This window comes from Gadus chalcogrammus, chromosome 3 (genome assembly GCF_026213295.1).
Source record: "Gadus chalcogrammus isolate NIFS_2021 chromosome 3, NIFS_Gcha_1.0, whole genome shotgun sequence".
Classification (NCBI taxonomy): Eukaryota; Metazoa; Chordata; class Actinopteri; order Gadiformes; family Gadidae; genus Gadus; species Gadus chalcogrammus.
Window position 1 is genome coordinate 2951757 of NC_079414.1, and position 26847 is coordinate 2978603.

Sequence of the window (26847 nt, forward strand, 5' to 3'; positions counted from 1 at the left end):
CCCACCGACAGCGTGGGCCTCAATTACGTCCGCGTGCGCCGTGCCTCAAAGACGTCAGCATTTCGCAGATATAGTCGGGCGCCGGCGGACGTTCTGCTCCCAATAAACAGCTTTTCTTCAGCTATTTAAAGGACAATGAGGCTGAAACTTAAAAGGCTGCGCCTATACTCATAGAATCTAGAGTTACAATACGTAACTATCGTTTCAGCCATTTACTGTACAATTCAGAATTGAATGAGAGGAGGGCTGAGGAGGGCTGTCAATCAAATATCGCGCTTCAGAAACGGCGAATCATAGGAAAGCCCGCCCTGCCTTGGTTCCCTCCCCATAGTGCCAAAACTTAATTTGCGCGCGAGAGCAGAACATCATTCGCGAGAGGCTGAGGCTGTTTTCTGCGACCAAAGTTATTTCCCGCTCTCGCTTGCAACGAGGTAATGCTCTCGAGGAGCTGTTTTCCTCGCTCGGGGAGCAGCGCTCTGAGTGCGCTCGCGCAGAGTTAATTTGCGCGCTCGCAATTAATATCTACGCGTGTGATATAATATAATACGCCCGAATGCATGTTTTATCACATCAGTGCTTTATGGCACTAATGTGTCGCCATAGGCACAGGGTGATTCCCATCAAGGGGTCTTCAGCCTGCGGAGCTCTTCGAGCGACAGGCTGACTCCCATCTAGGCCCCATATGATAGGCCTATCATTGTTTCTGTTTTTTGAGGATTGTTGTTAGTTTGTTGTATGATCGTTGTATGTCACTGTACTGTTTTACCCAAATGTATGAACATAATTGTTATAAGTTCGCTATGACTCTTTATTCTACCCAGTTCGGTCAGGTTATGATTGACATGGCTCAAAATTCCCGCCACACAAGCAACCGTTATATTCCCATAACACAGAGCATATGGCCTTTTGAGAGGACTTGGTGGAATGTGTTTGAGTAGACCTTTCTAGCAAGTTTATGATTCTGAAGAGGCAGGCTCTCAGACATCTAACTCAGCACATCCAAACACATTCATGAGTTACACGTTCCTTTGATGCAGTTGTTCTGCATATTATTAAAAATAAACACAGAAAAACATTACCCTTTCCAGAAACTGTACGTTCCCTTTCAAGATTTTATTTAGGATGTCAAACAATAATGAGGCATTGTGATGCATGTGGAGCTCATTTAAAACCAACCTGACAAGTTGTCAGGGAGAGAACATGGTTATGGAAGAGGGATGCTGTTAAATGTGCTAAATTATCAATCAGTCGCCAATCATCATCATTTTCATCAAGACAAGAGAAATATATCCCTTTTGGCATAGCATGTGTGAGTGACCAGTATCTGTATAATCAACCTGTCAACCCAAGTCTACCCATGGGTTCAGTTCCTCAGCCCTGTCCTGCCAGCCAGTGGCCTCTATCATGTAACGCCAAAAGGGATGGAAAAAGTATAATAAGTCATTTGACCTGAACTCACCAGGATACTTTCTGAGGCTGTTGGAAGGCACGCCAGGCATTAACATGGCTCTGATCAGGCATTATTTGTGAACAACTGTTTCTCGTACTCCTGCCCAATGTGAAAGGCTTTCCTCCAGCTTACTAGTCAGCATTTGGTTGTTCACTTGGCAAGATATGGCCTCATTTATGGTGACAAATGGCCTGTTAGATAGTTGTCATGCTTTTCCAACATGCTTTATCCCTGGCACTTGTTTTTTTTTTAGACAAATGTTTGGTTAATTGCAGAAGAGGAAACTCAGTTAGCCAATTTTCGAGTTTTTCAAGGCACTTCCAGTTTCCAGAATCCTTCGGGTAATTACTCAGTTCTATATATTATGTCAGTCTAGTCTAGTAATTTCATAGAATGCATTAGTAATTTGTTCTAAAACAGGGCTCTTTCCTTTCTCTTTTCTCAGAAAATAATTGTTGCAACCACAATACTAGTCTGCAATGCTGACAACCCATGTGTATTGGCATTGTTTTCTAATGCTATATGATGGAAAAATAAGGTTTTCCCAGAGCTGGAACTTTTTTTCCCATAAATGCTACGTTATTTTGCAATTAATGATAACCTATAATTACATATTTCATGGAATAACCTAACTAATTTAATACATTTTAAGAGGAAGATAAAAGTTTATATGCCTGTATTATTCATTTCTCCTCTAATGAGATGCTTTTGAAAGATCCGTAACTCATCTCATTTTACTGCCCTTGTCCCGCCCTTTTGCTTTTACCACTTCTGGTATTGGCTGTTGCCCTAATCCATTATCCAAAATGTCCAAAGGAGAATGAGTCAGTGGATTGTTTCTCATCATGTCTCAGCGACAGCTGGGAGCGATACAAGCCGTTGATATGGGAGTCGATCTCGGTGTCTGACACCTAAAAAAAGATTCAAGAAAAACGTTGGACCATTTCATAACACTCATTCATTCATTGCACTCCTCACCTGCATTGTGCTGCCTTAAATAACAGACAGATGGTGAATGCAAAGCTCATCATTAGGTTTAGCTGATAGTTCATTACGATATGATTGTACTATGGTACTACTTCACTGCAGAAATCTCTTTTGTTCAAAACTAGAGGGAGTGCCACCAAACAACGAGACCCAGCTACCCCCATTTAGATGGGGTTCATTCAAACACTTCTTCTATCTGAATCAATATGGGTTGGTGGAGAAAGAAGTGAGAAGGTCAGTATTGGCAGAGGGCATTACTAAGAGCTGGAAAGGAAGGGACGTAAAGCCGCCGCTAGCTTTTGAACTGCCAAATGGTTCAAAGCTGTGAATGGGTTGTGTTTAGTATGACACATCGTTTCAAAGGCTGAAGAAAATCCATGGCTGCAGTACAGGGTTGTGTGTATGTTTATTAGTGTTCTGATGAGACGTGACAGAGCTATGGTCGCCTACTTGCTGGGGTCTGGACTTACCTCTTCAAACTTCTTGGCTTTATACTGATCGGCCCCTTTCAGGAAGTTGAGCAGGATGATGTCACAGAGGACCGTGCCCTGGGAAGCACACAGAGACAGAGAAATAAAGTTAAACCCAGGAATGGATCTGGCTTCGTACTGCTCTGCCACATGTCACCTGTGGCCAACCAGAAGGCAGTAGGAAGGGTGCAACTTGGCATCGCGGTCATGTGACCCTGAAGGAGACTCACCACGCCAACAGATGTGAAGGCCGCCACCATGTTTATGAGTGTGGGGATCATGTTGAACTTTCCAGCCTGTGGATTAATACAGTTTGTTTATTACATGAGCGCTAGTGACCCAGTTCCCACTCTTTATAGTCAGTCAAATCCTTATTTTTTATTTAGCATTAGTTTAATTTCATATGAATGTTAAGGTTGACGATCACTGGTAATAATAATAATAATAAGGTCAGCATGCCTCCAACCCTAAAGAGAGGTTTAACAAGAAAAAAGCCAAACACAAATCCCCGCACACAAAGACAGACAGACAGACAGACAGACAGACAGACAGACAGACAGACAGACAGACAGACAGACAGACAGACAGACAGACAGACAGACAGACAGACAGACAGACAGACAGACAGACAGACAGACAGACAGACAGACAGACAGACAGACAGACAGACAGACACACACACACACACACACACACACACACACACAAACACATCAACACAGACAGTCACAAACAAACTTAGACCAACACACACAGATGCACAAACATACACTCACATTTCCATTGACCAGCACATCAAACCTGATAGCAAAGGCTTTGACTAATGTACGATAGTCGGTCCCATTGTCCATTTTGTAATACTTGGCAAACCTTTACATACAAAAAGAAAATTAGAGTGAGCAGAGCCAATACTTTGCATAAATGATGCATTGGTAAACACTGTAGTAAAACAATAAAATCATAATATTTTATTTTATGATAAAGTTTGAAATGGTTGAATCAACTCAGTGTTACGGTCATTGTAAGTAAGTGTTTGTATTCGGTTTGGTGTGGTATGGGGTGTGTGTGTGTGTTGGTGGGTCATCACTTGTGTTATTGACGTTATTCTTTCGCATCTAGTTAATCAAGATAAGATCACTGAATTATAAGGCTTGTACCGTTAGACTCCTTGGAGTCTCTTTCATCGAAATATTGTTTGTCTAGATAGCTTGCCTTGAAAAAGATGGTTTATGTTAGCATTTAGCTTCTACCGGAAGTACACCGGATACGTAAGATGCACCTAGCCTCTAGCTACATAAATGGGGGTCCCCACACACAAACGCCCGATGTAGAACAATCGTATTCCCAATCTATTAATCATCATAGCTCCAGTCAAACAAGAAATAGAAGAAATATTGTAACCGTTCAAGCTTAACATTGTGATTCAAGGTTGACGTTGATAGGCTCTGCAACGTCCAAAATGGTAAGATTGTGTGATAGCCACCATTGGCTAGAGCGGGTGACATCATAACTAACTCTAGCCTCAACGTATGAGGCCAACTGAAAGTATACGAAGCAGGTTTAAAATTAAACAGTTGATTCTGAAAAAACGATATTGAAAATCTGTTTTAATATATTTGAAGATTAAGGCCAGACATGGCAGGTGAATAGGGTAAAAATGTTCAATACAAGGGATCACCATGAAACTTTACCAGTTGATTACATACATCATTATAAGAAAAAAATGTATTACAAGTCTTTGAAGTTTGCATATTTAATTATGCTAATTAGGCTGAATCTCATTAAATATGCACGTTTTTGCATATATTTCCGGTGCATGAATTTTAAACTGTGATAAAGCCAGGACCAAAATTCTTTTTTTATTTTGTTTATATATCAAATGACAAAAAATCCTCACATGGATTTTAGGATATCTGCTTTTATGACCTGGGAAATCAAAATATACTATCCATGGCCTTAAAAACCCTATTTTCGCCATGATTTCCAGGTAAAATGACCCATAAATCTGGCCAGGAACAATTTATAAATAAATCCATGTGTAGATGTCTTCATAACAATGCTATGTGTGAAACTGGGAAGTGTGGTGTACCTAGGTTCTACATAGGCTGAGAAATGTGCACCTAAAAATGGAAAAACACTCATTCTGAGAAAACGGCATTTAAAGATTTATATAGGGGATTTTCATACATTTATACAGCAAAAATCTACTAGAACGCAAAATAAAGGCTCAAGCTCTTAGTCATAACAGTTTTGAATATATAAAGAACATTTAAATAAATAATTTAATAACATGGCAGCCATAGAAAGCCAACAACTGCTGTAACAGGCTGGTTAATTATACGGTATTGTGCAGGTGAATAAGGTAAGATTTGAACTTATACATACTGTATCATCATGAACCAGTTCATAACTTAAATCAAAATGATTACACAAAACATGCAATTCATTTTTTTAATCTAGTTTAAGTAGGCTATGGTAATTAATTGATTTGCATATACAGAACATTGGGCCTACATTTCCATCCCTGCACCATATGTCGCCCCCTCTTCCTGTTCTTGCTGGTGCCTTTTCACTTTTCTTTCATTGCTCTCATGTTTTCTCTTTCCCTTTGTTTGAGGAGACAGGATGGCATTTGCCTTGGTGACCCTCAGCATGTCAGCTTCCCTGATGGTGTTTAGGGTGATTGTTGTGCTCTCCAGCCACAGGTTGGCCATCACATTAAGGATGGCTGACGCACCCTCATTAAAAGATGATATGGCCATGCTTACAGCCGCCTCCACTCTGTTTCTCCCCACAAACACTGTTTTTGGGCAGCGAGCCCATATAACTGAATTGAGGCACTCATTGTTATTTTGTGTGCCCCCATGCTGCATTTTTTGCAGGAGACTGTCACTTGACGTTCGGTGATAAATGGGCACAAGTGTCTGACCCACTTCCCGGGACAAATGGTTTTTTGAGTGAAGCGAGTGGCTGTCAGGGGTCTCTCCGTTGTCTTCCGCCCTCCTAAAGAAGCACCACTGGGGGTTGCATCTGTTGTGCAATGGCACTTCGTCAGTAGACATGCAATGGAGCAGGCCCGCCCATATCTCAGACTTCATGCCCTCAATGTTTCCCTGATTATTTAGAATGGCCCCCCTGTAAAAATTTTGTAGAGATTTGCACTTCTTTGCCGTGAGTTTCCCTGATCCCTTGCCACCCAATTTTTTGCCTACACTTATCTTTCTGAGTGCAGTGCCCATTCTTTTGTGAGCATGGTTAATGCACTCGAGTTTGGTGACCTCCTGACCCGGGTAGGGCTTCAGCTCTACTACCTGCCGGAATGCTGAGCTATCTCCATCCGACAGCATCTCCGTGTACCTGAGCTGATGACGGCTCACTGACCTACCCCACATCCTTTTGGCAGCCTCCTGCTCCATGGCCTTGCTGGAGCCAGCAAAGTTTTTAGCGCAGTCAGCCTTGTGGCCTTCTTTCCAGCTGTCAAACTCCTCCTCACTGATTTCTCCTGCTTTCAACACACTGTTCTTACAGGCGCATGCATGGCAGTAAGATGACAGGATCTCGTAATCTATAACGAGACCTGTCAGGATGTCAATGCAGACACCCACACCGTAGTGTGAGGTGAAGCCTCGCTTCTGCCAGGTCCCATCGAAGGAGACCCCAATGTCTATCACAGCATCCGTATCCTGCCTCAGTGACTCAGCCACCTCCGGATCCATATCTGCATACGCCTGCCTGATGCTCTCCCTGGCCTTGTGCAAGGACCCTAGTCCCCTCTCAATTTCTGCCACTAAAATTAAAATACACACTGTGTCAACATCTGCTCATTTTATTATGTCCTTTTTTTTTATAACATAATCAAAAGAATAACATAATGTATTATTAGCCTAATATAATATTATCTGTTGTATGGTGTATTATGTTTACTACTAGTGGTGTAACATAATTATGTTGGATGTGTATTGAGTTAATACCTATCTACCATAATAATGTGTACATTTACCTAATACAGTAGCCTACATATATTTATTATTACTAGACCTACATTATTATCATCCAAGTCTGTAATCATTCCTCATCTTTCCATAGCCTACCTGTAACTCTTTTGTCATGTCGCTGGTACGTTTTCAAATGAAGGGAAGGGATCCCCAAAACCTTGCTGATCTTTTTCAGCGCAGCATAACCCAAGCCCAACTCGTGTGCCAACAGCACCATTCGCACATTTACGTCAAAGGCGACGTCTCCGCGGGTCTCACTTTGCAGTCGTGTGGATGTATACACGCTTCGCCGATACCCACCCTCAGCTTTACAACGGTTGCACTCCAGAATCAGGCTACTGCAAAAGCCCTGGTTTTTTTGATCAATGTTTATTGACAGATCCGATTCAGCACAGTTAGGACACAGAAGATCATTTATCATCTCATTTAGACGAGAGACATGGACAATCAACCACTGCTGTGTCGCGCAGTCAGTGGCACCCTCTATCACCTCACGGTTAGTAAACAACTTACGACCGGACGCGCTGTTCACTGGAGGGTTATGAGGCAATTCGGCCGGCTGATATATTCTCGTGGATCTTGCTAGACCCATTTGTGTCTTTCTTTTAGCGGACAATTTAGTAAGACGAGCAGTGGCGGCGCCAGGGGGGGGGCTAGGGGGTGCTAGAGCACCCCCTAGATTGGCCATAGCACCCCCATAGCACCCCCAAGAAAATAATGGTAAAATAAGAAAAAAAAATAATAATCATTCTGAGTTCTTAATAAAATGTATTGTGTGATAATAATATTTTAATCACAAAAGAAAATAACAGATTGAAATAAACAGATTGTTCACGTAGCACGACACAGACACGTGGCGTGCCGCGTGCGTGAACGTGATTGTTCAAATGAGTAGTAGGCTAACGGCTAAGTAACAGTAATCCTGGCGATCGGTCAATTAATTTTAAATCAAGTGGTCACAAAATCACGAAAATGGATCGGTATTTGATCCGAAAAAATCCTCGAGTTGAAGGAGACGTTCAAGAGGAAGAAAAAAGGCAGGAGGTAGTGGATGATTCTGATGTAGAACAAGAAGAGGAAAGTCCTGGTCCAAGTAGTCAACCCTTCACCTCTACTGAGGGCGCCGCTGCTAGCCATGATGCTAGCACCCTGGGTGACTTAAGCATGAACGCCCAGGATGGTCCGAAAAGACCAACATTACACAAATATCCAACTCGGATGTTTGGAGTCCAGCAAAGAAGTTTCTGCAAGGGCTGGATGGAACCATATCCGTGGTTGGAATACAGTGTATCCCAGGATGCCGTCTTTTGCTTTGCCTGCAGGCATTTTCTCGGTGGAGGAGGGCACGGGTTTCATCGGGAGCCAACGTATACAACCAGTGGCTTTCATAACTGGCGGAAAGCAACAGCATCTTTTAAGGGCCATCACGAAAGTATGGGACACAAATTTGCCATGGAGGCATGGACTGAGTTTAAGCTAAAAGCTAAAAGCAAAAAGCGGTTCAAAAAGAACAAATATGCTGGATAAAGGACATTCGGTATTGATCCAGGAGAACAGAAGGTACATGATGGGCGTTGTGGAAAGCTTGCGCTATACTGCCTGTCAGGGGATCGCACAGCGAGGCCACATTGAAGATGAGGATTCAGCAAACAGGGGTAATTTCCGCGAGTTGCTGTCTGTAATTGGAAAATTTGACAAAACCGTTCAGAAAAAGTCAGATAACAACCCGTCAAATGCAAAGTATGTGCACCATGACGTGCAGAATGAGATCATCAATGTAATGGCAGAAATGATTAGGAAACAATTAAGGGATGAGGTTAAGGACGCTGAACATTTTGCCATTTTGGTGGATGAAAGCAAAGACATCAGCAAAAAAGAGCAAATTTCAGTGATCGTGCGTTATTTGAACACGGAATCAGAGAGAGTGGTGGAGGAATTCTTGCATTTCACCCCAGCTGATGGACTAGACGCAAACTCGCTCTTTGCAAGCATCAAGCAGACGCTCAGTCGGTGCGGTATTGACCTGAATTGTTGTGTTGGCCAGTGCTATGATGGTGCCTCAGTCATGTCTGGATGTAACAACGGAGTCCAAGAACTTTTCAGAAGAGAGGTGCCGCAAGCAGTTTATATACACTGCCATGCTCATAGGCTTAACCTGGTGTTGGTGGACTGTGTGCATAATGTAGATGCTGCCGCTGAGTTTTTTGAGACGTTGCAAACACTGTACAAGTTTTTTCGGGGTCAGTGGTGCACGATCTCTTTCTGAAGAAACAAAGGGAACTTTCAACGGCACAGCGCATAGAGCTGAAGAGACTGAGTGACACTCGCTGGGCATGCCAGTATGATGCTATCTGTGCAGTCAAGAGAACTCTCCCGGCTATCATCGCTACCCTGCGTGACACTGTTCGCGACAAGAATGCGAAACGGAGGACAGAGGCTAAATCTGTCAGTTCCCTTATGGATGAGCAGTTTGTTCTGCATTTAATTCTTTTTGAGGATGTTTTTAGAACTACCAAATTCATGTCCGATGCGCTACAGTCTCCCAATTTCGATCTCTTGACAGCGGATGACCTGGCCCAATCTGTGATCACGGCCATATCGGAGAAACGTACAGATGACAACTGGGCAGCAATCCGTAAGCAGGCAGGAGACATGTGCGTTAATACCGGGATAGCTACTGTACATCGTGAGAAAAGGCAGACCCAAACAGCTAAACATCTGGAGGGCTTTATTGTGGAGGCCCCGATAGAAAGACCAGGCATGGGCAGCATGGATGAACTGAAAACTCAGTCATTCTATCCTGTCTTAGACAGGTTGTTAATGGAACTCCGGCGACGCTTTTCCATCGAAGCAAATGGTGTACTGGCAGGCTTGCCAGCCCTAAGCCCTAATCACCCATCATTCCTTGACAAGCAAGTTATTCTGCCCATGGCTCGCCATTATGGGGTCAGCGAGGAGAATTTGTGTGCAGAACTCCATCAAGTTCGCCGGCTCCTGAAAAGGAAGGAAGAGCAAGGATGCACCATTAACAGCAACCAGGAGTTCCTATCCCTTATGCGGCCTTACAAAGACGCCTTCGTGGACCTCTACAAATTGATCTCCATATCTCTGACCCTGCCTGTAACATCTGCGAGCTGCGAGCGCAGTTTTTCTTGTCTGCGTCGCTTGAAGAGCTACCTGAGGAATAGCAGTGGGGATGGCCGAACCAGTGACCTTGCACTTCTGGCGATTAACCCTCTGCGAGCACGGGCTTTGGACATCGACAGGATCATAGATGCCTTCGCTCTCAACCACAACAACAGGCGCATTGTCCTGTTATGAAGACGTAGGTAAGTGAACGATTTTTCCGTGTTGTCTGTTGCATTCTGCTGGGTTTTTGCAATCGGGTTTACAATGTGTTTTTCTGTCACATTGTTCTTGTTTAGGTGGAAACTGACACCTGATCTGCTGGCTTGCCTGGATTTTGGTTTTTCTTAAGGATTTTAAGCATAGTTTTGGGTGCACTTTTTGATACACTTTTTGATATCTTATTATTGTGGTTTTGAGTGCCTACTGTTTGGTTTCATGTTTTGATTGTGACCTAAAATAATATAATCTTTTTGAAAGCATTTCTGACTCTTTGCCTGTTTAAATTAATTATATCTGACGTTCTAATCTGCCGTCTTTAGTTAGAAGTGTATTGAACTTGGTATGTTTAGTTTAATTTGTCGCTCATGGTAGTGGTGACCTGGTAGTCATCTGGCGCAAACTTTAATCCACACACTGAAGTAAGTGAAGTATTTCGGATTACGTTATCTATAACATGCTGCATCCATTTTGACCGTCGGATATGAACGCGGCTTTGTGCGCGTCCGTCAGAAGTAGCCTACTGACAATAATAATACGATCGATTTGAATGGCGCTTTTTATGTACCCCAAAGACCCGTTAGAGAGCAAACGTGTAAACATATGTGACGATATGGTGGGGAGGTGTTGTAGTAGAGAAAAATGAGACTCATATGATATCACCCTAATTTCATAGCACCCTCAGTAAAACGCCGAGCACCCCCATAGCACCACCAGAAAAAAATCTCTGGCGCCGCCACTGAAGACGAGGCATTTCTAAAGTTCCCGCGGCCAGCTAACACGGAAATGTCAAAAAGACAACACGTGAGGCACTGAGCGAATCACGTTAGCAGAAAAGCGCCGTCAGCCAATGAATCGACTTTAGTTCTTTAGGACGAAATGGATGCCGCGGCTGAACTAAATCAGTGAAACAGACACATAAATGTGTAATTTTGACGTTTTCTTTACGGTAGTATGAAAGATAACAAGTTAAAGAGGCAAACTAGCTCAAAATCTCAAATTTGACCAGGGCATGAAAAAATCGATATTTCACCTGCCGTGTCTCGCCTTAACCTAGTTGCAAAGTCTGAAGTAGTTGAATTGTCAAAGATAAAAAAAGAAAAATAATTCAACACTAGCGCAGTATTTCAAGCTAATATGAACCTTTTAAAAGTGGAATGTAATGTCTAGGCGGAAAATTGTGGAAGGCGTAGGGTCATATATTGTAGAAATTTAGAGACGTTTGTAGAGAATAGTTGAGCGCTGCTTGCAGCACTTACCTAATAATTATTAATATATACATGTATGTATATATATATATATATATATATATATATATATATATATATATATATATATATATATATATATATACAGATTACCAGTGGCGGTGGGTCAATCGAGAGCACTAGGGTGCCGCCCCTCCGTGAAATATTCACTTGAATATATCTGCCAACTATGAATCAACTATTATAAATACGAAATAGATGAACAAAAATACATAGCGTTTATCCTCGTTAATTGTGCGATAGACTACTTGCCACTGCCAGCAACCATTTAAATGCGTCTGAACGTCAATGATTTGGGCTAGGCTAGTTATTGGTCATTAAAAATAAAGCCCTCCTCCAATTCAGGGGCGCCGGCCACGTTGAAGTCAATGTAAGCTTGCAAACTATTTGCTGTCTGTCAAGCAAAGACAGCTTTTCATTGGCGCAAGAAAATTTGCCGTCGGGTCGCACCAGTGTGCGCCCTAGGCCAATGGTATAGCTCTTCTTTCGTTATCAGCACATGATTGGACCATTCAGCAAATCAATCAAATAGGCTACCTCCCTAAGCAGCATTCGCGAAACACAACTACATGTAGAGAAGAGATAGATTGCTAATTGGCAGAGAGTGGTAAGCACTTTCCAACCAATTCAGTGGAGGATTTGGACTCCCCAAGCAATGTTATACTTAAAGGAGGCATTATATACCACTAGGTGTGAGTGTGATTAGCCTTACAAGCCGTTTCGAAAATCTACCTCATATGACATCACTAGTGGGCGTGTCCACCTAGATCTGTGCTAGATAGATGAGCAACGTTTACTTCAGTCCACTGGGAAGGCTGGTAGACTGATCTATCCAGCACAGATCTAGGTGGACAAACCCACTAGTGATGTCATATGGGGCAGATTTTCGAAACGGCTTGTAAAGCTAATCAAACTCACACCTGGTGGTATAATATGTATTGTTTAATAGGAGCAGGCAAGTTACATATTCATTTAGACTTTCGGCCTGTAGCCTATAAACAACATGAAGCAACTGTCCCATATTTCTAACTGCATTTTGAGACTCACAAAAAAATGGACGCTATAGGACAGTAATCATGATTTGTCTCAATATCAGAATAACAACAATAGGTCAAATAGAAATGGCTGTTGGAATGGCAATAAAGTAGGTCTGTATATGCTTTGTAAGCTTGTCCAGGCCCTGCAAGTCAGTATGTAGGCTATGAATCTGAATTAATAGTAGGTAATAGGTAATAGGTAGTGGCCATGCCCAAAATGCACCCAAATACAGGAAATCAAATCTACCAAATCATTTATTTTTTTTGAGACCCCCCCTCTATTAATGCGCCCCACAAACATTTTTGATCAACAGCCGCCACTGGAGAGTACTAACCTGAAGTTGTAACCGGGGGAGATAGAGTTATTCTGGGACATGGCATCCAGGCGGGTGAAAGAGTAGGACGGGCTGCAGTGTTCGTCTCCCCGGTCCAGGTCACACATCCACGCAATCTTGATCCCTATGACCCCTCCCTGGAGAGAGGGAGATGCATGTGAGGAGGGGAGAGAGCTACAGATACAATACATATTAATATATATGAGAGAGAGAGAGAGAGAGAGAGAGAGAGAGAGAGAGAGAGAGAGAGAGAGAGAGAGAGAGAGAGAGAGAGAGAGAGAGAGAGAGAAAGAGAGAGAGAGCATTATGTTCTGATTTATGTGTCCATAATATGTACTTTATGCGCCAGTTTCATGAAGTCCTGCTGAGCGTATTGGATCACGTCTCCGACCCTGAAGATGGGGCAGTACTTGTGGTGGACCATGTCGAAGTTACAGGAAGAGATGTAGCTCTTATTGATCGTGGGGAGAAAGTTCCCCCTATGACGTGCACACACGCATACACACACACACACACACACACACACACACACACACACACACACACACACACACACACACAACCACACACACACACACACACACACACACACACACACACACACACACACACACACACACACACACAAAATCAGTAACATTCTTTCCATATAAAATACACTGATTTGTCTGTGTATGACGCAATTTGACATAAACTACAACTACACACACACACCCACACAAACACACACAAAGACACACACACACACACACACACACACACACACACACACACACACACACACACACACACACACACACACACACACACATCCCAGAATGAAACAGCTGGAGGTATGGGTATGCTGATGGAGGTTGGGACGTAGGTTGGAACGAGTCCTACTTGGTGTAGTCAAACAGTGGGAAACGTATGCTGTTCTTGATAAAGATGGTGAAATTCTCCACCTCCTTCATCGGTTCGCTGAGAGAGAGAAACAAGGATGTGAGAGGGAAGGATTGAGGTGGGAGACACTGCAGTGGGACAAGGCAGAAGGAAGGTCAACCATCTTACGTCTTGATGTAGTCTATCTCTGCCGGGCACCAGCCCTGGATCTGGCATGTCTTCATGGTGTCGTTGAAACGAACACACTTCCCTGTCGGAATCCCTGCAATGGACGTGGAAGTAATGTAAACAAACACACACACACAGGCACAAATACAATCACACACACACATACACCAACCCAGTCGCCAAGAAAAAACGTCAGTGGTGTACGTTTCCATGAACACTGGATACGTAGCATTTCAACGTAAAAAATAGCGTGTTACACCTACAGTATCCACGTGTGCCGCTGTGGAGGCGGGTTTCGGGGTTTGGGTTTCACGGCTTTCGCGGCAAATTGTGGACACGATTGTTTAGGGGGGGGGGGGGGGAGACTGTTGTGGACCGGGGAGGGGGGGGGGGGGGGGAGACACGTTTGTTGAGGGGGGACGACGACACACGATTGTGGGGGGGGACGACGACGACGACGACACGTTAGTTGAAGGGGGGGGGGGGGGGGACACGTTTGTTGAGGGGGGGGAGACACGTTTGTAGGGGGGGGGCACGCTCGACAACGAGAGTTGGTTTTTATTGAACGCTCGACAACGAGAGTTGGTTTTTATAGAACGAGACTTCAACACGGAACAGCTGCGCGAAACGATGGTCACGTCACTCTCGGTGACGGTGTCGACAATAATGAACACACGGACAATGTTAATAGAACAACACACAACCACATAACATCCCGAACCCATTAACCCCACTTAATCCTAACAACAAAACAAGTTAACAAAAGCCCCATTTGTCAACTGAGAACCCCAATTCCCAGAATCCCCCGCGGCTCCGGAACACGGCGTAGCTTATATTAATCTTTATTATCTGAATGGGAAATGCAATATTTTAGGACAGATACACCATTAAACGCGTTTCTAATGACATTTCTAGCGAGAAATGTACATTTTCCTTACATAATCTTCAGTCAGTGAATGTGTATGATCTTTATTAATCTTTATTATCTGAATGGGAAATGCAATATTTTAGGACCGATTCACCGTTAAACGTGTTTCTAATAACATTTCTAGCGAGAAATATACTTTTTAATTGCATAATCTTCAGTCAGTGATTGTGTCTGATCTTTAGTTTTATAGTTATTAGGAGTTGATCGGCTCGCTCGCATGTTTCAACGACGTCAGGTTGCTTTCGCTAAACTAGCAGCTCACGTGCTTCCTGCGTTTGTGTTATTAAACTGTTACTTTATGTAACTTTTAATGATATCATCTTGTTAGAAACACGTATATCTGAGAGCCAACCCAGTCGCCAAAAACATACCTACGTTGACAGTGTACGTTTCGTGAACACTGGATTACGTCGCATTTCAACATAAAATAGCGTGTTATACACACACACACACGCACGCACATGCACAGACACACACACACAAGCACACACACGCACGCACAGACACACAGACACAGACACAGACACACACACACACACGCACACACGCACACGGTGCATTTCGCTGCTAAAACAACAACAAAAAAATATTCCCTCAAATATTATTACTTTCAAAACGTTGGCCAAAATGGCCAATAATATCTTTTTTTTTGGGATGCTTCTAGGACATTTTGGGTGGATTTTGAACGGTATGTGGGGGGCACGTTTTTTGCAGGACCTGGCAACCCTGCGCTGTTGCCCGAGATCTGGATCCACCCCGGCGTGGCGCTGTCTCCTTTTGACCTTTTGACCCCAGACTTCTGGGGGAATAGCTGAATCAATTCATTAGTCAATCAGAAGCATGTAAATATCTTTCCGGTGGGGTAAGAGGACGAACAAGGTGTCCTTCAACATCTACGCTTCCAGGCGATTGCAACGGTGCCACACATGAGCATATTCGAACATGTTTAATGGTAGTAATTAGCTGTCGAAATTGGAGGCCTTAATCAATACTGAGCAGCTATTGATTTGCTTCCCGATAAAGATTTGTCACAAATGACATGTTATTTAGCATCTACACGTTGAGCTGAGTCCAATGACACCAAGAACGACACTCTAGCTAATGGTAACATGTATTTTACATGGTACACCTAGGTCTAGGACAGGATCTCGGTGTAGCAAGAGGCCGAGCTTGATCTCATTGGACTCAGCTTAACGTGTAGATGCTAATTAACATGTAATTTGTCAAAAATCTCCATCGGGAAGCAAATCTATAGCTGGTCATTATTGATAAAGGCCTCCAAAATCGACAGCTAATTACTACCCCGAAACATATTCAAATATGATCATGTGTGGCACTGTTGCAATCGTCTCGAAACGTAGATGTCAAAGGACACCTTGTTTGCTCTGTTGCACCACCGGGAACATATTTTCATACTTCTAATGGATTGATTCATATTTTAAGGTTCTCGGAGTGAGACTTTAAGTGGCTGCAGCAGAAGTGTTGAGACGAAAGATGATATCAAGAGATTTATAGAATATTCCCATTCACATTATGATTCTTCGTTGTAACATCCGACCAAACATCCTTTACATTCACAGAGCGAAGATTATGGAAGTCCAGGCTCAGCAAGTGCTCCATCTCGTTGCACCTGCACCCAGCGGCTCGCTTGCAAGATTTTGGCCTGAAGTTCTTCCCAGACCAACACCCTAGCCATCCAACATGCATATCTGAGAATCAGGCCTCTCTTTAATAATGACATAAAGTTATGAGAGAAACACACATTAACTTTTTGTTATCTCATAAGCGGCGTGGTGCCGGCTCCTTTTGACCTTTTGACCCCTGACTTCAAAAACGTGGCCACAGGCCAGCTGTGTCTACACACCTTTAGCCACAAATGTACACCTCCATCCCACAAAAAATGGGGACTAGAAACTAACCTCTGTCTTATGTACATTTACTGTACTGTTGGAGGTCACGCCCCTTTGCCGACCTTTTCGAGATAGCTAGGGATGCTAAAATGTTTACACACATTTCCCGGGGCCCCGTGTACGACATATCCGAGATTTGGAGTTCTAGCCCTTAGAGAAAAAAAGTTTTCCCAAATGGAGTGTCATTTGGACAAAGCCCCTTAGAAGTGTAGCCTGCAAGACCTAATGGTTCAGAATGTGGTGGAAAAACAGTTTTTGAGATAGGAAGGTCCTACCACCCTGAAATTTTAATACCTTATTCTAGGGCCTAACTGGGACCTCCGCACCGAAACTTGGCCCGGTCGGACCCCGAGGGGAGGAAGGGGGGGCCCTTCCTGCCCGAGACTTGGCCCGGTCAGACCCCGAGGGCAGGCCCCCCCTTCCTGCCCTCGGGGTCCGACCGGGCCAAGTTTCGGTGCGGGGGTCCCAGTTAGGCCCTAGAATATGGTATTCAAATTTCAGGGCGGTAGGACCTTCCTATCTCAAAAACTTTTTTTCCACCACATTCTGAACCATTAGGTCTCGCAGGCAACACTTCTGAAGGGGCTTTGTCCAAATGACAGTCCATTTGGGAAAACTTTTTTTCTCTATGGGCTAGAACTACAAATCTTGCATATGTCGTTCTCGGGGCCCCGGGAAATGTGTGTCAACATTTTAGCATCCCTAGCTATCTCGAAAAGGCTGGAAAAGGGGCGTGACCTCCAACAGTACAGTCAATGTATATAAGACAGAGGTTAGTTTCTAGGTCCCATTTTTTGCGGGATGGAGGTGTACATTTGTGGCTTAATGTGTGTAGACACCGCTGGCCTGTGGCCACGTCTTTGAAGTCTGGGGTCAAAAGGTCAAAAGGAGCCGGCACCACGCCGCTTATGAGATAACAAAAAGTGAATCTGTATTTCTCTCATTACATTTTGTCATTATTGAAGAGAGGCCTGATTCTCAGATATGTATATTGGACTGTTAGGGTATAGGTCTGGGAAGAACTTCAGGCCAAAATCTTGCAAGCGAGCCGCTGGGTGCAGGTGCAACGAGATGGAGCACTTGCTGAGCCTGGACTTCCATAATCTTCGCTCTGTGAATGTAAAGGATGTTTGGTCGGATGTTACAACGAAGAATCATAATGTGAATGGGAATATTCTATAAATCTCTTGATATCATCTTTCGTCTCAACACTTCTGCTGCAGCCACTTAAAGTCTCACTCCGAGAACCTTAAAATATGAATCAATCCATTAGAAGTATGAAAATATGTTCCCGGTGGTGCAACAGAGCAAACAAGGTGTCCTTTGACATCTACGTTTCGAGACGATTGCAACAGTGCCACACATGATCATATTTGAATATGTTTCGGGGTAGTAATTAGCTGTCGATTTTGGAGGCCTTTATCAATAATGACCAGCTATAGATTTGCTTCCCGATGGAGATTTTTGACAAATTACATGTTAATTAGCATCTACACGTTAAGCTGAGTCCAATGAGATCAAGCTCGGCCTCTTGCTACACCGAGATCATGTCCTAGACCTAGGTGTACCATGTAAAATACATGTTACCATTAGCTAGAGTGTCGTTCTTGGTGTCATTGGACTCAGCTCAACGTGTAGATGCTAAATAACATGTCATTTGTGACAAATCTTTATCGGGAAGCAAATCAATAGCTGCTCAGTATTGATTAAGGCCTCCAATTTCGACAGCTAATTACTACCATTAAACATGTTCGAATATGCTCATGTGTGGCACCGTTGCAATCGCCTGGAAGCGTAGATGTTGAAGGACACCTTGTTCGTCCTCTTACCCCACCGGAAAGATATTTACATGCTTCTGATTGACTAATGAATTGATTCAGCTATTCCCCCAGAAGTCTGGGGTCAAAAGGTCAAAAGGAGACGGCACCACGCCGGGGTGGATCCAGATCTCGGGCAACAGCACAGGGTTGCCAGGTCCTGCAAAAAACGTGCCCCCCACATAACGTTCAAAATCCACCCAAAATGTCCTAGAAGCATCCCAAAAAAAAAAGATATTATTGGCCATTTTGGCCAACGTTTTGAAAGTAATAATATTTGAGGGAATATTTTTTTGTTGTTGTTTTAGCAGCGAAATGCACCGTGTGCGTGTGTGCGTGTGTGCGTGTGTGTGTGTGTGTGTGTGTGTGTGTGTGTGTCTGTGTGTCTGTGCGTGCGTGTGTGTGCTTGTGTGTGTGTGTCTGTGCATGTGCGTGCGTGTGTGTGTGTGTATAACACGCTATTTTATGTTGAAATGCGACGTAATCCAGTGTTCACGAAACGTACACTGTCAACGTAGGTATGATTTTGGCGACTAGGTTGGCTCTCAGATATACGTGTTTCTAACAAGATGATATCATTAAAAGTTACATAAAGTAACAGTTTAATAACACAAACGCAGGAAGCACGTGAGCTGCTAGTTTAGCGAAAGCAACCTGACGTCGTTGAAACATGCGAGCGAGCCGATCAACTCCTAATAACTATAAAACTAAAGATCAGACACAATCACTGACTGAAGATTATGCAATTAAAAAGTATATTTCTCGCTAGAAATGTTGTTAGAAACACGTTTAACGGTGAATCGGTCCTAAAATATTGCATTTCCCATTCAGATAATAAAGATTAATAAAGATCATACACATTCACTGACTGAAGATTATGTAAGGAAAATGTACATTTCTCGCTAGAAATGTCATTAGAAACGCGTTTAATGGTGTATCTGTCCTAAAATATTGCATTTCCCATTCAGATAATAAAGATTAATATAAGCTACGCCGTGTTCCGGAGCCGCGGGGGATTCTGGGAATTGGGGTTCTCAGTTGACAAATGGGGCTTTTGTTAACTTGTTTTGTTGTTAGGATTAAGTGGGGTTAATGGGTTCGGGATGTTATGTGGTTGTGTGTTGTTCTATTAACATTGTTCGTGTGTTCATTATTGTCGACACCGTCACCGAGAGTGACGTGACCATCGTTTCGAGCAGCTGTTCCGTGTTGAAGTCTCGTTCAATAAAAACCAACTCTCGTTGTCGAGCGTTCAATAAAAACCAACTCTCGTTGTCGAGCGTGGCCCCCCCCTACAAACGTGTCTCCCCCCCCCTCAACAAACGTGTCCCCCCCCCCCCCCCCGTGTCCCCCCCCCCCCCCCCCCCCCACAATCGTGTGTCGTCGTCCCCCCTCAACAAACGTGTCTCCCCCCCCCCCCCCCCCCCCTCCCCGGTCAACAACAGTCTCCCCCCCCCCCCCCCCTAAACAATCGTGTCCACAATTTGCCGCGAAAGCCGTGAAACCCAAACCCCGAAACCCGCCTCCACAGCGGCACACGTGGATACTGTAGGTATAACACGCTATTTTTTACGTTGAAATGCTACGTATCCAGTGTTCATGGAAACGTACACCACTGACGTTTTTTCTTGGCGACTGGGTTGCATACACACACCCTCAGAAAAACACACGCATACAAACACATATTGTAATAACGTATAATAATAATAAATATAGTGAATGCTGCACAGTGTAGCAGCTAAGGGCGGCTCCCTGGAGCCTCAGAGTGGACAGGAGGGAGAGGCCAGCAGGGGGCAGCGCTCACCATAGCCTCCTGGCTTGTTCAGGTACTTGGTGCAGTTGTTGTCGTTGATGCAATGGTATTTGGGCTCACTCTGGTCAAGGGACAAGCATAAGTTCACGCACACGCACACACACACACACACACACACACACACACACACACGCACACACACACGCACACACGCACACACACACACACACACACACACACACACACACACACACACACACACACACACACACACACACACACATAGGAGTGTTGAGTATCTGCATGAGGGATACTGGCAGTATCTGATTACATTACTGGTAGGATATTATGGTACCCCTTGCATTGTATGGTTATCACAATTGGTACAGAATGCAGCATGGCACACAAGCTGTGATGACAGAACTACATCAGCACAAGGGAAGCAAACCTCTGGGCAGAAGCCTTGGACCTGGTTCTCTGTAGTGATCAGCTTGGTGATGATGCAGAACACAGAGGCCCCCTGGGGGAAACAGGTGGTTTGTTACACATTGTCTCAGGGTACTCTCCTCGAGGTAGACTTAAAGGACAACTAGCAGAAGATGACTCCCTCTCTATGCTGAACACATGCATGCAGAGCCTGGGATTGGCTGATACGGTGACCCAGCCTCTGATGATTAGGTGCTGATTGGACACACCTTTCCTCGCCTGTTGAACCAGATTGGAGGTTTACAGGGGAGCCGGCAGCCCTGAGGCCCCAGACTGAAGAAGCTCAGGGGGTATGGTTCTCCTTCAAACTTGATGAAGGAGAATGTTACAATCCATCCACTGGGATACATTTGATTTAGAATTATTATTTTTCTGTTTCCTCCTGGCCAACTTTCTAATGTTCTTTCCACACTCCACTGGTGGGGAAACAAAATGGGGAAACCGTTTTGTTCCTGTGGTAGAAATTAACCTTACATTCTATGTTAAACTATGATTATTATTAGGCCTACATATCATATAGATACTTTAATAGTGGAAAACAGCTGATCACCTTTAGCCTAGATGTTATTTGCCGTGTGACACCAGTGAGTGGGTCCAGGACATTCTCACCTGATGGTCCATGTGGCACATCAGTCAGAGAGTCCAGTCTACTCCCATTTTGATGTACTCTCTGAAGACAATGCTTACATTCACACGTGTGCATCATCTCTGTTTGTATAAGGATAATATATGTTCTAAGGTCACATTGGTAGCCAGAAGACATGAGAATATACTGACATCCACATAGTGTGACCCAGAAAAACATTCTATGCACATCAATATTTGATGAAAGTCCAACTTTGTATTGTGTAAAGGATTGGGGATATAAGGAGCTGTCCGGGATTCATTCGGCAGTGTGTATTCGCGAATACCATTCAGCTTTGTTGTCTCTCGTTTGCGGGTGGCAATAAACTCTCCATCTATACTTGACCTGGACTCTCGGATTCCTCTTTGCTTATAGCTAGTTGAAGTGAATTAGATAAGTTGTTATTATTAATGCCACCACATTACCCCCCCCCGTTGGCCCGGGTGGGGTTGTACCTGGGTGGGGGTGACGTAGTCGGCCACATCCATCACCCGGTTGTTGTAGATGCCGAATCCTTTCACCTTGGTCATCACCGACGACTCCACGGCCGTGTCCCGCACCTGGTAGGCCTTCTCGTGGACGAACACCCAGCTGCAGGGTTACCAACACATCAGCACCTTCTCTAGACCAACACCCAGCTGCAGGGTCACACACACATCAGCACCTTCTCTAGACCAACACCCAGCTGCAGGGTCACCCACACATCAGCACCTTCTCTAGACCAACACCCAGCTGCAGGGTCCCACACATCAGCACCTTCTCTAGACCAACACCCAGCTGCAGGGTCACCCACACATCAGCACCTTCTCTAGACCAACACCCAGCTGCAGGGTCACCCACACATCAGCACCTTCTCTAGACCAACACCCAGCTGCAGGGTCACCCACACATCAGCACCTTCTCTAGACCAACACCCAGCTGCAGGGTCACCCACACATCAGCACCTTCTCTAGACCAACACCCAGCTGCAGGGTCACCCACACATCAGCACCTTCTCTAGACCAACACCCAGCTGCAGGGTCCCACACACTTAAGCACCTGGTAGGCCTTCTGATGGACTAATACCCAGCTGCAGGCTCGTACAAACATCAGCACCTGTTAGGCCTTCTCTAGACTAACACCCAGCTGCAGGGTCCCACACACTTAAGAACCTGGTAGGCCTTCTGATGGACGAATACCCAGCTGCAGGCTCACACAAACATCAGCACCAGAATGTGCTGACGTGAGCTTAGTGTGGATCAGGAGCCCTCACCACAGAGTTGGTCTCCCCCACAAGTGAAAAGGCTCTTTGAACGTTATTGCAACCAGTTCCCATCTTGCTTTTAATGTGCGCTAATGCTTCTGTTGTTTCCCCGCTCTGAAGCAGTTCTGTGGGCCCTTAGGGACGCCGCGTGGCTCAGTGTTTATTCAGCGGTGAGGTGGCGGGTCCCTTAAACATGAGCAATGAGCTAACTGGTTCTGAAGCAGTTGTTAAGGAACACGGGGGCATGGTTTGTGGGATAGGGCTCAGGCAGCTTGGTGTTTCTGTAAACATTAAAGATATTGTACCACTTGTTTGACTATTTTGCAGGATGGATAAGCCAGGGAACACAACTGTCCTTCTCTGTTCTGTGTGTGTGTGTGTGTGTGGGTGTGGGTGTGGGTGTGGGTGTATGTATGTGTGTGTGTGTGTGTGTGTGTGTGTGTGTGTGTTTCTATGTGTGTGTGTGTGTGTGTCATGCTATTATCTCTGACATCAGCATGGACTTTACAACTACTATGTTGTAAAGTTCCTTGTTGACAGCACTATTTATGCATATTTACCTGATCGTGCTGACAGGCAGATCTGTGTTATTAACTTGGTTTTGAGTGTTGAACCAATGTTCTCATACCACCTCTGAACTCTACTTTCTATCAGAAAATGTCATTTTTAATTTCCTTATACCATAAGCACAGCATCTCAGACCAACGCTATAAACACACACATATACATACACACACAGAAACACATACACACGCATGCACACAAACATTATCATCATATTCCAGTAAAATAATATAATATGATGTGTTATCATCAGCACCAACCCAATAAAGTAGGCGATGATCAGCAGCTGAACCACGCGGTTGATGATGCCGATGGTCCAGCTCTTAACCACCACCGACTTGGTGGTTTCGTAGGTGAAGAAGTCTGTGATGCAGGACCACATGGTGTGCCCCTGTCTGTCTGTGTGCTGTCTGTCTGTGTGCTGTCTGTCTGTGTGCTGTCTGTCTGTCAATGTGCTTTCTGTCAGTGTGCTGTCCGTCAGTGTGCTATCTCTCTGTGGGCTGTCTGCCTCTCTGTCTGTATCTGAAGGGATGAAGGAAAAAATGGCCAAAGTGCGGCTTAGCGATGCAGAATTCCAGCCTGTTGGAGGGTTGAGTGAGAGAGGCGTTGCATTCTGGTCCGCAAGAAACTTTCCTTCCTCTGGGTGAGGTCTCCCTTTATCCTTTATTTCATTTAAAGAAGATAAATTCTTGCAATCCTGTTACTTTCTGCCTAAAAAGGGGATTTCAATAGGGTCCAACGTTAAAATAGAGCTGGAAAAAATATATTGTTTGTCCCTGTGTCCAAATACCAGCCGCTGTTTCTTTCAAATTCCTGCTTCAGTTTCAAGGGCTGGTCTGCAAGAGAGTGAAACCCTCTCTGTAACTTAGGGAGCTTTGTACCTTCAAATACTTTTCAAACTCCTCCTCCTCTCACAGACACACACATGCACTCACAGCAAACACACACTCTCATAGAAACACACACGCACACACACGCAAACACACACATGCACGCACAGATGAAAACACACACACACAGACACACACACTCACAGACACAGACACACTCGCAGACACACACACTCACAGACACACCAACCACAAGCCATATCCGTGGTATAACATTTCAGTCGACTCCAATGACAATTGCTTCCTTGCTAATTCCATCTACACAATTGTGCGCCATGGCAAAACCATGGCTAATGGCAGAAGTGACGGCAGGGAACGATGGAGCATGATTGATGAAATGAACAGAATTAGATCATCAGGCACAAACATCAGCCCTAGCTTTCTTTTTCTTATTATATGTACTCAGCAAATTGCATTTGACCGTTATCTAGAAATAACACACACACAAGTGCGCATACACACACACACACACACACGTACGACTGTGTGAGAATGCACATTCGTACACACAAAGATACACAAACACACACACACACACGCACATCTGAAGGATCAGATTTCCTCCTAATCCAATGCAGGCCTGGCAGGCCTCCATTAACCGCCAGTCACTTTATGACAAGAAGGCAGACATTAATGGAGTGTGACGAAAAGCATATTAAGTGGTGAAATATCATCTCATGCCTAACCTCACACCAAGTCATCTTCTTTTTAAGGGGCATTGAAAGCATGCTAATTGGACTGATTCAAACGCAATGACGGAAAGTCAATAGAGCACCCTGCACAGAAAATAGGCTACAGCTTCGGATGCAGCTTGCGGCAGTATATGGGAAGGTAAAGTCCACACGTTCAGCCCCGTTTCCTGCAAGTCTGACCGAGGCCATTTAAGAGTAAGAAAGCTGCAGATGGAGTCAATTAGGCACACAGACACCGAGGAGCAGAGGACACAGAGGAGACAGAGGGCAGAGGACGCGAGACACTGAGGAGACAGAGGAGGTTGAGACACCTAGGAGACAGAGGACACTGAAGAGACAGAGGACATGAGACACCAAGGAGACAGAGGACACCGAGGAGCCAGAGGACATGACCAAGGGGACAGAGGACATAAGACACAGAGGAGACAGAGGAGGTGAGACCCCAAGGAGACAGAGGACAGAGGAGGTGAGACACTGAGGAGACAGGACGTGAGACACCTTGGAGACAAAGGACACTGAGGAGACAGAGGACAGAGGAGGTGAGACACAAGGAGAGAGAGGAGGTGAGACACAAGGAGACAGAGGAGGTGAGACACAGAGGAGACAGAGGAGGTGAGACACGAGGAGACATAGGAGGTGAGACACAGAGGAGGTGAGACACAGAGGACAGAGGAGGTGAGACACTGAGGAGAGAGGAGGTGAGACACCGAGGAGACAGAGGACAGAGGATGTGAGACCCGAGGAGACAGAGGAAAGAGGAGTCGAGACACGAGAAGAGAGAGGACAGAGGAGGTGAGGCACTGAGAAGACAGAGGACAGAGGAGGTGAGGCACTGAGGAGACAGAGGACGTGAGACACCGTTCTGTCGAGCTCGAGATATGAGAGTTGAAGTGCCCTCAGAGCAGTGTTCAGAGGCGGGGGCTGACCTGCCGACCAGCTGACGGTGCACACCAGAGTAGGTGATCCAACATCAGGACCCGGTGGAAAACTTCATTCATCAAGGCTTGTTTTTCCGCTGCTCCGGGAAAGGGAATTTCTTCGACTGTTGTTTTCCTCGTCGATGTCAAATCTCAAGTGTATCTTCTCGTGTCATTGACTTTTCTAACGGCCATTGTTAGAAACACCATGGTGAATCATTAATGGGGCATGCTTGAATATTACAGTAAATAATAATCTGAATAATCAACTTCAAACATATATTATAATACAATGTGTGTCCTATACATACTTTATTAAATTGTAATTCCAGCGAAAATTGAACCCAGGGTCTTTGTTTTGGAATGTATACCCATCAAATAAGCCATCTAGATACCGGTAAGTTTTTCCTTGAAAACCGAGTGGAGTTTGCCCGGCGCATTATTTGGCTTCCATGTTATTGGTTAGGGGCACCGCGAACGCTTCCAGATCTGAATTTTTTAACCATTAACATTGCTCAAAATAGCACCAAACCTCTGCAGTAGCATGGGTAGGGTCCCTAAACATAAAACGAAGCACCAACAACTTAGTTAGCGCACCGTGTGTTTATTAAAAAAGACCTACCGGTAAGGCACAGACTTGGAAAGCAGTCTTATTTTAATAAACTCCCGGTACGCTAACTAAGTTGTTGTTGCTTCGTTTTATGTGTAGGGACCCTAATCATGCTACTGCAGGGGTTTGGTGCTATAGGGGTTATGCAGATCACCCAGCGTTCAAACCGGAAAACAGGTCCAAACGGATGTAACCATTTCCGCCTTTCACTTCCGTACACAGCAGTGCCAGGTGATCTCCTCTGAGGTAACGTTGCTTGTTAAAAGAAAATTATTATTTCTGACCCAATTTTAGTGGATCTGTTTTAATTAAAATTTACTAATGTTAACATATCAGAAACAGCAACATCTGAACTACAGCTTTTGTTGTGTGCCGAGATGCTCTGTGTCGGGGAGATTTAACTCTAGCGTAAGTTCCCACCAGTTTCCAAAGGATGAGTCAGTCAGGGCGATATGGGTCCGAAACATTAGGCGTG

The 26847-nt window shown here is 44.6% G+C and overlaps 1 protein-coding gene across 2 annotated transcripts; it reads right to left on the reverse strand.

Annotated features, from left to right (window-relative positions):
• Nucleotides 1–1085: 1085 nt before the first annotated feature.
• On the reverse strand, nt 1086–24092 carry p2rx3b (purinergic receptor P2X, ligand-gated ion channel, 3b). Of its 2 annotated transcripts, XM_056584979.1 has the most exons (12): nt 23524–24092; nt 21912–22047; nt 20794–20865; nt 20397–20466; nt 13938–14031; nt 13770–13847; nt 13225–13366; nt 12888–13024; nt 3684–3777; nt 3138–3203; nt 2908–2985; nt 1086–2361 (listed from the first exon to the last, which is right to left on the reverse strand). In XM_056584979.1, the coding sequence occupies exons 1-12, from the start codon at nt 23643–23645 to the stop codon at nt 2248–2250; spliced, it is 1203 nt and encodes a 400-aa protein (XP_056440954.1). In that variant the 5' UTR covers nt 23646–24092; the 3' UTR covers nt 1086–2247. The 2 variants fall into 2 exon arrangements, with proteins under 2 accessions (XP_056440954.1, XP_056440946.1); XM_056584971.1 differs by lacking the exons at nt 12888–13024; nt 13225–13366; nt 13770–13847; ... (3 more) ...; nt 21912–22047; nt 23524–24092 and adding an exon at nt 5422–7245.
• Nucleotides 24093–26847: the final 2755 nt, after the last annotated feature.

Coding starts and splice junctions, on each gene's coding strand:
- p2rx3b (XM_056584971.1), bottom strand. CDS start 6,623: ATGGATCCGGAGGTGGCTGAGTCACTGAGGCAGGATACGGATGCTGTG. Junction 3,204..3,683: donor ATGTGCTGGTCAATGGAAAT/GTGAGTGTATGT, acceptor ATTAATCCACAG/GCTGGAAAGTTCAACATGAT. Junction 2,362..2,907: donor AAGCCAAGAAGTTTGAAGAG/GTAAGTCCAGAC, acceptor ATCTTTTTTTAG/GTGTCAGACACCGAGATCGA.